Raw genomic sequence first — 11258 nt, forward strand, 5'->3', positions numbered from 1 at the left:
ATGTGAGCATAAAGACTTACTGATCATTTGACAACATTTCTATTAATGATAATTAAACTCAGGCAGCCACAGTGAGTGAAGAGGTCCTGAATTGCTGGTGCAGTACATTAAATGTTGAAAGTAGTCTCTCTAAGTACATTCAGCCAGCTCTGTTTAATGATTAAGTGACTATTAGTCTTTCTGTAGCATGTATCAGTAAGTGAAAAGGGTGTGAATTACATGATTGTATTTCTTTCCCTGCCTGAGAAAAAACACTACACTGAATCTTGTGATTTCTCCACTTGTAAATCAGAAAAACCACCACACCTGGCTCACAGGACGTCTGGGATACCCAGTTTCAGAAAGAACTTCACAACTGGGCCACAAAGTGAATGGCAGAGATGATCCATTCTCTCCCTGGGAGGAAGACTTAGTTAGCTCCAAGTTCAGCTGACGCAAGAGATAAAGGCTGAAGTGGGCCCACAAACTTTGTGCTTAAATGTGCTTCACAGCAGGAATAAGGCAGGTCACCTGCCTCAAGTTCAAAGCAGCAGGGGAAGTACTTTTCAGGATGACATCCTAATTACCATCTTCTGTGACAATGCAATTCACAGATCAAGCCAAACTCCTTGCCTAGCATCAGGAGACAAAGGGGAACACAGTAACAACTGGACGCGTTAAAGGAAAAGAGTGGAGACCAGCAGAAAAAATCTCCAAAGATGATCTGGACTTGAATAAACAACCTCCTTCAAGCACCCTCCATCTCTCATTGAAATCTCTGAAGTCAGCAGGAACATGGAGCAGGAATATTTGGCAGCTCTAAAAATAAGGCCACTCCTAAATGCCTCCAAACATAGGTGCACAAGTTTGACAATCCTGGCCTTCAGCTTTATTTTTATGTCCTAACCCATCAATTAGAAAATGACACTACCAGAAGGCTGGACAATGCCTTCTCCGCACCAGGGTCTGTGACAAGCACAAGGAAAATTTAGATGCTCAAGCACAGGGCTGATTCAGGTAAGTGGGGATATTTGGCAAGCCTGCCTGAAAAAAACCCTGTTGAATGTCAGACTGATCACAGAAAACGCACTAGCAAAACAAGCATTAGCTGACAGCCTCCCATTCGTTACGATGCCCTGCTCTTAAAACCATACTAAGCAGTATCCAAGTAAGAAACAGCTTCACGTACTCCACCCCTTGCTTGTTCTGGATTAAGTATGTCAAGTTTTCAAAACAGCACAGTTGCATGCAATGATCTAGAATTGCACTAACACACACAAAATCCCTCTTGATTTTAAAATAATAAGCAACAGACCAAACAGCAATGTGTGCCTGCACTGAACTGTGTTTTGGCAACTCGATCCTTCACTGCTGAGTTAAGCACTTCTTCTAGTGGCTGAAATTTGAAAAAGACACATGCCAAGGTTTATTTGCCAGTGAGAAGCTGGCCTCGCACCAATTCCCTACTGAGGGTCAAAATGCACCCCTTGGCAACTCGTACAAGGTAAAAACATTTAACTGCTTAAGGTTTACTGATTCAGTCCTCACATTTCTCTCTGAAGAAGCACCTCTTCGTGTTAAGTCAACACATTTCGTTTAGTTGAAACATGAAGACCCATCTGGTTACTGTATGAAAGTAAATCTCCAGGTAATTAGACTCTAAACCAGCTGAGGATTGCATGCTTCCGTCTTGCTAAGTATAAGGTAATATAAGCTCGGTAATAGTACATCTGCATGGCTCACAGACGAAAAGTTTGAGGAATGCATTTAAAAAACATAAAGAGACAGTTTGTAACATTTTTAGCAGAGAAGGCAAACTTACAATTTGTAGCTGCTGTACCATTTCTTCTCTGTATGCCAGTTCCCGCTTCATCTGATCTTGAAAATTATCTGTAGAAGGTGGAAAAAAAAGTAGATGCAGTAATTAAAACAGAGACCACACAGCAGAATTCATATAAATCAAATGAAATCAAACCAAATCATGACTGAGGAATTTTGAAGCACTACAAAGCCCTTCACCCAATTAAAACACATGCTTAACAAAAACCTCTTCACTAGTAGGAGACACTGTAGACAACAGAAAAACTTTGGAAAAATCAGATTCAGCCACTTCCCCAATTAGCAAATGTAGGCTGCTAAGTTTCTGTTGCTAGCATTCATTCTCATAGTGATTTCCTCTGCAGACTCTGCAGTCATTAGTCAAACTTCTACCAACACTGAAGAGAAGAGCAAAAACTGCTCTTCTCTGCTTTGGCATAAATCTGTTGACGTCAATAGGGATGCCCAATATGTGAGAAAGCATTCAAGGATGCAGGATTTGATTTGTAGTTTGTAACATGGTGCTGACGGCTTTGAACAAAACTCAGACTGAAGCTCCATAAACAGTGACGTGGACGTCAGAAGGAAGTCAGAAGGGGAAAAGTCTTTGAAAGACAGATCCTGGACAGCTGGGTTACAGCACAGGCCAGCCTTCCTGCTCCAGTAGCTCATCCTTCCCTTATTTTCCTCCTCAGTAACCACTTCAGACAAAATTTCATTTGGTAGGAGATTAACTGCTGGTCTGTGCTCCATAACATTGCTGTTGGAGGGTGGGAAAAAGACAGAAAAATATAAACAAAACTACTGACAAGAAGCAAAGAGTTTGGAGGGTTGCATGATGGGAGACCTGGGTGCACTGATGGACTATTAAATGGAAGAGGGAAGAAAACCCCACTGCAACCAACCTCATTTTGATCTGGGAAACAACCTTGTCCTGGGCCATGGGAGCAGCGAGGTGAATGCCAACAGAAAACAGCATGGAGCACCTCAACACCCAGAGCCTGGAAAAGGGCACTAAAAGGCCAGGGCAGCTAAAATGGTTTGTTTACCACTAACAATTAGAAGAATTAAATAGACATGTTGGTTGCTGGGACACTAGTCCAGGACTCAGGAAGCCTGGGTTCAACACCTGCTCTACTGGACTCTCTGCATCTGTCTCTCGATGCCTCCTTTCATACCAGTAAAGCAGGAATAATAGCATTGCTTCATCTGCCAAGCGCATTGGGAGGATTAATGGATTAAAGGACTGTGCGATACTTCGGTAGCACAGTAATGCTACTCACGGAAATACCTAAATTGCAATGGAAAGATTTGAGCCCAGGTGAGAACGAGCAGTTCCTATTAATACTTTGTGTGCTGCTGCACTGCTGGGAGCTCACCCACTCCCAAACCAACTGCACAGCCTCGCCACGACTTATCAACCCCAAAAACAGGAGCAGGAAGGCAGTGAGCAGCCATGGCATGACACAGTGGAAAGGAAGGATGTACCTTGCCTGCGGGGAAAGGGGACGTGTCCCCATCAAGTGTTCGCATAGGAAGGGGCTAGAAGAAAGTACAAGGGGGCAGAGCTTGTCCTCATCTTTCTCACAAGAATTTTTCCCTCTCTGAATGATGAGCAAAAGTTGTTGTTTAAAAGGCAAGGAGGCACTTTAGGACAAGAAAATAGCAATGAAACAAAGAAAGAGTGAGAAAATTTGTCAGGCTGAAACCATCAGGAGTCCAGCACAACCACATAGAAAAGGACATGATGATATTACCTAAATTAATTTCTTCAGATTTCAAGTAAATGCCCACAGATTTTTTCATCTTATTCCCTCTATTCCAACTCGACAAGAAAATGAAGCTGACAGAAATAAAGTAGGTTTGTAATCCCTCTCTTGCTAGCCAAAACAGCCATGCAGTATAAAAAGGATACCATCTCCTGTCTTGTCACCAAAGGCTGTTAGATCTGCGCTAGCTACTATGTAGGTTCTCCAGTTTCACTCCTAGTAGGCTATATGGAGCCATCTTCCTTCTCTCCTCAACACTTTCCTCCCGACTGCCTCTTCACAGGCTCATCACCTCTCAGAACAAATAGCTCAGAAATCTTGCTCAGTCCTGCACTGCAAATGTCCAAGCTCACAGTGGAAATGAGGTGTTAATGGTAAGTTTAGAGTCTTTTCCAGCAGCATTTATGTGAGTCTGAATGCTTACAGACAAAGCCAGGAGCAATACCCAAGAGAAAAGATATGAATATTTAAATAGTTTTCTTAAGACAAAATTAAATACTTTAACTACCCAGACTACATCTCCGCCATTGCATTACCACGCTGTTAAATGCAGCTGGACAAAATGCATGCCAGCCGACACTAAAGGTACAAACCAGAGAAGGATTCTGGGAGAACACACTGTCACCATGCACAGGTGCTCATATTTCTATCAGGACAGCAAATTCTTTCATTTTCTTCAAGTGATCTGATCTTTTTTATTTTCTTCGAGTGATCTCTGCGTTGAGAGACCTTACATGCAAATAAAAACCTCATCTGCAGCTTTCAAGTACAACAGCAATATAAAAAATATGAATAAAAATTATTAATCCATCAATACAATTTTAATTTTACCTCAACTTTCCTTTAGTTGGATCTCCAAAGACTTCTCTCCCTAGCTCCTCCCTATCCACCACCACCACAAGCAGTTAGTAACTTGGGTAACCTAGCAAAACAAATAGTTTCTAAAACCTGACCTAAAGCAGCAGCCCCGTCCAGCAGCGAGAGCCTGGAACAGACCCCATCTCTTTTGCTGGAACACATACTGCTCTAGAGTACAAACCGCACTTATCTTGGATTTTACACCTACTTGCTTTACAAAGATCCTTTTTCTTGTGTTATTATATGTGGAGGAGGGGGTTTTTTTGGTAAATCTAAATCTGTAAATAGGTTTTACGGTCACTTGTATATATTGTTTATAGCACATTGTCTGTTTTCTATTTTAATCCTGAAGAAAATTGACCACTACTTTGTGGTACACTGAAACCACATATTTTTCAAGCCGACATACACAGTTGCCACTTCCTTGGTCGGCCGTACATGTTCTTTTCTTTTATTTGAATTGTATTTCATGTGGTTTAATTGCAGTGTTTATTTACATGGCAATGACAGAGCATTAATTTTACTGTAGAAGAACAAAAGGATAAATGAGTGACCTGAATGGCAAAACTCCAAGATGCCATTTCGCCAATACCACACATCAGTGTTTTGATCTACACAAATTATTTGAAAATTACCTCACTCCCAAACCCAAGTAATGACTGAATTTATACTGAAGGATGAGGTTATCCTCCTTTCATTAATATCTGTATCACCTCAGGCGGCTCTTCTCCTTTATTTATGAAGCTGTCTACATCTTTCAATATTTGGGCCAAAGATGGAGTCATTCCCAGAGTCCTTGCACTTCCTTGCTTCCCTGAACTTACTCTATCTGATGCTACAGAAAAGGGAAAAAATTTGTTTTCTTTAAATAATAAGAAAATGCTGTCTGTGTTCCCACCTTTTCCTGCAATGCAGGGAGGTGCAAGATTCCTCAGCTTGCAGCAGTGGGTTTTGGTTGACTGACTTACCTCAGGGGTACTGGCAATACTGGTTTTTGTCCCTGGAGTTTTTATGAAGGAACTCAGAGGACTAACAAAATAGAGAGTTTCTGAACTCTTCAAGAAACTATGATAAACCAACACGAGGGAATTTTGAGTTGAGTGCTGGTCAGACATTTCAGTCATGCAGGAGTTAAGTTAGCAAATGGCAGAAGAGCCTGACAATCAGTCTGGGAAGGTTTTAACTTATCTATCTTGGCGCGCTGCGAGTCAAGTAACTCCGCAGTGCTCCATCCGCATATGGTCTCACAGGAAAACAGGGACAAAAAGGGAGAGTTTTTAAAAGCGGAGTTTAAAAAAGAACCCACAACATCGACTTTAGGAAAATATTGAATGGAGATACCGTCAGACCTCTTTTAGACTTCATGAAGAAGCTAAAGGTGGGCTCAAACATGCTGCTTCGTTTAGGTTACATTTAATACTGAACTGGGGGGCTGTCTGGGCAGGCAGCTCCAGAGCTGTGACAGACAGGCATGGGGAAGCCTGCATGACAGTACTGATCTCTGCGTGCTGCTGTGTTACAGATGGGCAGAGAGAGCTGATCACTCCAGCTCTCTAATACTACATTCATTGCACATTGGAGAGCCCTTACTGTGTCTTCTACCTCGTCCTGATGTATATGGGATTTCTTCTGGAAGCACACTTATCCCTGTTGCTGCCAGCGTAATTCAAAAGGCCTCAACCAAGAGGTCTTTTTCCGTATCCCTGTGCATGCCGTTCAACTTTCTGGCAGCTCCATGAAAACCCTACTAAGTGTCCATTTTGTTTTCTTTAATTTAACACATGCCCAGCACATTCCATCACCCCTGGATAGCAGCACCCCGCACATCAGCCATGGTGAAAGGGCCATCTCAAATACCCCATCTCAAGAGCAAAAATCCAAACAGGTATTTCTACTCCTTAAACATAAGCCAAATCAATTCTCCAGCATCAGCTAGAACCGTCTAAAGTTGACTGTGAAGTACCTTGTTTTCAAAAGCCTCCTAGAAGCTAGTTAAGACCACCGACATCGCTGTACCTGAAGAAGCCTCAGACACGTTTCTGTCTACTCACTGTATTCAATGTTATCAAAACCAGTAAATTATACACCAAAACAGACATCTAGCTTCAGATTTTCCCTACAAAAGACCTCCCTGGGCAGCCTGAAAAGCCACAGCAGAAGTGTCATCAACCTCAGCAGAACTAAGCCAAAGATCCTGGCAACACAACTGAGAACATACCTCTCCCATTTTAACAATCTGACAACAACCAACCACTCACAAATAACACCAAAACCACAGATATGTGCCTTACTGAAGACTGGGAAAGATGCATTTCCTTTCAACACCTGGAATTCCTGTTCTAGTCTCCTCCGTAAGTCGATCTGTTCAAACAAAACCTTCTGGAGTTCCTCTAACAAAGAGAAAAGAAAAGTGGTTTTGCTAATCTGTATAAATAATTCTTGAAAGAACAGTTGCAGAGCAATTCATTACTGTAAGACAAAATATTTTAGCAGTTATAAAAAAAAAAAAAAAGTGTTGCATAGACCTACAATAGATTTTGTGCAGAAAGCCATGAATATAAATCAATGTAATATATTATTTTAAAGTATTATATTACAGTGTCATGTATTGATTGATATATATGCATTAATCTCAATTATATCCACCCAAAGGTCCATATATTATTCATATGTTACTTGACAAGCTTAAAATATGGTACAGAACAAAAGTGCCCCCTATTATCCTCATATTCTATTAAAACAAAGCAGTTTTATAATGTAAGAGGCCCTTATTTATTTTACCTTTCCCCATGTTTTCGACATCCTTCTTCAGTGAATGAGGTGAATTTGTTTCTTGTGTGTGTTCGCCTTAAAAAAGAAAAAGAAAAAAGTTATTGATTTACTGATACTGCTTTTCATCAGTATTGTGCTTACTACCCAACTGCTTCAGAGAACCTGGAGGGAAAAAAATATACAGAAAGTAAGATTGAGGTTTATCTACATATCTCTCGGTGTGTAGCACAAATATTTGCAAGACTTTTATTTGCTTCTAGTTTAGTAAAGTATCTACCTACACCGTGGCCCCTCCTGCAGACAAGACCCGTATCTCCTCGATACCTAGGAGAGCTAGTTCCTCTTGCATGTTGTTTGCTGAACTGATCCCTGCTTTCCCTCTAGCCCCTCTTGAAGATGCTCTTATCGGAGAATGACTAGGAGCAAGCTGAGAAAGGGGCAGAGCCTTCCCTACAGTCTCACCTCCTCTCCTCGCAACGGGAAGTCCATGCCATCTAGCTGGGCAGGAAGGACCCTGTTCCAATATCCACAGGCAAAATCCTTTTTGCAGCAGCCTCTTTGCCTACATCAGCTCTTTAACTTTATCATGTTCTAGAGCTCTACAGCATGGCCTTGTTGTAACTGGATATAATTTATATCCAGCTGAGATAAAATTGACATTAGTGGTATTTGCATCTAAAGGATACACCTCTGAGGTCAACCAATTCAGAGACTTCTGTCTTAGGTTGCTCACATAACTTTTAACCATACAGTAGTAAAGAATTTTCTAAATAACAGAATTTTACTATTTCCAGATATATACATGCTACTTCTTTCAGTCCTTTTCCTTTACAAATAAAATAAAATAAACTACATCTTCACAAGGTGTTAAGTTCACCTGGATGACAGTTTGACTTAAAATATGAACCTTCTGACAGACGGTATTATTTTCATTATCCTCTGGAACTGTGAAATTTTCCTCTAATTTCTATGAATAGAAACAAAAAGCTATGAAAAAAATGTTTTTAAAAGAAAAAATACCACTTTAGCAGAAATTAATGGGAGATTTTCTGTTATTTACAGCTGAAGTAGAAATGGACTCCCAATAATTAAGAAAATATTTGGTAAATAACCAATTACTGAACTAATTGGACTAATTCTTATTTTAGTCCAGCCAGTAAATACACATCATTAACTCTACTGATGAGTAATCACAAGACAGACATACATGTAAAGCCACTCATGTGTTAATGTCTTTGGAATAAAGAGTCATGGAGAATACACCTTGGGATTTTTTTTAAATAACAAGCCATAGCACTGAATAGGTCACTGCACAACAAGTAAGAGAGCAGCTACTTAAAAAACTCGTACTGTCACCATGCATTTGATAGTAGGTCATCACAATAAGCTAATTTTAAAGTTGAATTGGAAAGTCTTGTTTTAGATGCAGTCAGAAATCTTTTTGGAAAACATTTATTTCTGTTTTTGAAAATCAATGCATTCTTATATCCAGTAAAACCTGAAGTCACAGCGTATGAAACCTATCCAATAGCTATGCATTTTAGCATCTGCTATCTCTTCATTCCTTAACAAAAAAAAAAAAAAGCAACCACTCATTCAGGCATATACATTTACATAGCTGATATCTGGAGCCAACAATTCCATTTTAAAAATCTGCTTACGTAACACAATGATTAAAAAAAAAAATTTTTGTATTATATTTGATATAAACAAAGTATTTTCTACAAGTCAGTTGTCTCACCACACTAAAAGAAAAAGCAAGCTTAAAAATACGTCACCTTTTGGGCAGTGGTTTGAGGTGTTTCCATAATGTAAAATGGTCTTTTTTTTTTTTAGTTAACAATTCTGTTTTAAACAGGACTGCTAACAAAAGTACTTTGTTAGATAAAGTAGAGTATACAAAATCAAAAAGAAGGAATTTAAGTTTAAGAATGGTATATATTGAATTACAAATACTAGTATATTTTTCCAAACACTGTCTTTCATTGAGGCATTCTTTTCTGAATGTTTTTTGTGCAACTTTGAGGGATAACAGACTCACAGACAGAAGGTGAGTGGATTTTTCAAGGGGAAGGAAGAAAAAGGAGAAGAGACTAGATCCTAGCAGAGAGCATGGCAGCAACATAGCTCTTTGCCACTTGCTCGATTGAGCTTTCGGCACCATATGGTTTGAGGCTGCTGAACTGCCAGGACTGAAAGGACTGCATCAAAATGAAAATAAAGGCATGTAGCATGAAGAATAACTTCTCCAGCACCTGCAGCTTCCCTACTAAGCTACCGAAAAGGTTTATTAGAAAATCCCCCATCCTTGCCCCCAAAAGAAGTAAAGAACAGGATGGGAAAATTGAAGGTATTGTAAGGCAAAACCCAGCATATACAGTTTTAAAGAATAACTGCATTTTTAAACCGCTTTCTGATGTTCAAAAAAAGCCTCAACATTATTATTGTTAACAGTAGTAATAATCAGATGGGTTTCACCTTTCCAGTCCCCCTGAAAATGATAATCAGGAGTCTGCTCTTCTCCAGTTTTCCGTACTTCCCAGAGGCCTCATCATGCATTGTGTACTGTTCTACCTTAATTGAAAGGGAGGAGGTATTGAATATTTAACCAGCTTCCTTTCTCTTAAATGTTAATTAAAAGCTAAATAGGTGTTTAAAAACAAACAAACAGAAAGCCCAAAGAATTTTAATCAGTCTAAGAAAAAAATCACTTCCCCTTCTAATAGCTCCACCATAACTCTCTTGGGCCTTGTCTACACGCAAACTTGTAGCAGCATTTAAAACAGCAACACTGAAAGCTGTGCAGCCCCCACTTCCCGGTACGGACACCTAGGTTTTCTTTACGAGAGGCCTACTTCAGTTTATCCAGAAAAAAATTAAAGTATACCTCAACCGTCTATTGGCTAGGGGGAAAAGGGGATGAAGTATTCATAGCCAGCTTAAACTGCTTCAGCTAAAGCTTTTGGTACCTCTGTTCTTCCCGATTAGCTCAGGTGCGCAGACGTTATTATTCTCGAATAAAGGTACACGGGTTGTATTTTACACAAATGGCTTGCTTAACCTGGAATGTGAACATCCACCCATGGAGGAAAGCAGAAGTGATGCCTGTAAATAGACACACCTCAAATTACTTCATCAGTACTCTGAAAACCAGATGTCCCAATTTGTACATTGACACAATCTCCGCTCTTGTGATGCCACCATTTTTTTAGCTCTATACCCACTGAAGTGGTTAAGATTTGAATTTTTAACACAAGAAAGAAACAGAAACTTTTCTAAATTTATTCTTCTCAAAAGGAATGCACATTTCCCTCCTTGTACAAAACCAAACCAGACAGAGCCAGGTTACCTCTTCATGCTGTGCCACCTAGAGCAATCTCCCGCAATCCTTCCTCGGGAAGCTCTCAAAGCGCTTTTCAAACAACAGCTAAAAATTTCCACACTGGCCCGGACAGCTCAGCTACGTCAACAGGCAACTGGCTTGCCCAGCGCGGAGCTCCGATGGACCGGGAATATAACTCTGCTCTCCCGACTCTCAGCCCTGTGCCTTGTCCTCGACTCGTACTCTCTACAATTCTCACTACATCCGCAGTGCCAGACCGCGTCAACCGAAATCATCCACTCGCCTGTGTCTCAGCATCAGCCCTATTATTCCTGGACAGTACTTCAGTATCGCAGAGCACGCCATGTCTGCCAACCAGCTCTGCAGCTCACTCCGACCAGGTGAGCTTTACCATTATGAGGCCCGCAGCATCGATAGTCTGCCGTAACTTAAACGTCCACCGGTATTTTTAGCTGGAGAGAGCTCTGTGTGCAGACACAAAGACCGCAGCAGTGAAGATGTCGGTATCTTCTGAGTATAAATATCTCTCTCTTTCTCTCTCTCTCTCTATTTTAAAAACACAGGCAGACGTGAACCGGCAGACCTTCAGAGCTACAAAGGCTCCATCTGTATTTGAAATTAATTACTCGCTTTAAGACACACATAGTTCTTGCCTATGTCCTGAAGAAATCCTACCCGTACTGAAAATAGTCATGCATCGTGCATATTCATGCCGCTTT

At 40.5% G+C, this 11258-nt stretch overlaps 1 protein-coding gene across 2 annotated transcripts in view; it reads right to left on the minus strand.

Annotated features, from left to right (window-relative positions):
- The window catches only part of SKOR2 (SKI family transcriptional corepressor 2), a 34658-nt gene that overhangs the window by 9725 nt on the left and 13675 nt on the right, over positions 1 to 11258 (minus strand). For both annotated transcript variants that reach the window (XM_052777359.1, XM_052777360.1), the window contains exons 5-7: positions 7206 to 7271; positions 6716 to 6814; positions 1802 to 1869 (exon numbers count right to left, since the gene is read on the minus strand). In XM_052777359.1, the coding sequence (XP_052633319.1) occupies positions 1802 to 1869; positions 6716 to 6814; positions 7206 to 7271 (233 nt within the window). The remainder of the gene's footprint in view (positions 1 to 1801; positions 1870 to 6715; positions 6815 to 7205; positions 7272 to 11258) is intronic.

This window comes from Harpia harpyja, chromosome Z (genome assembly GCF_026419915.1).
Source record: "Harpia harpyja isolate bHarHar1 chromosome Z, bHarHar1 primary haplotype, whole genome shotgun sequence".
NCBI lineage: Eukaryota > Metazoa > Chordata > Aves > Accipitriformes > Accipitridae > Harpia > Harpia harpyja.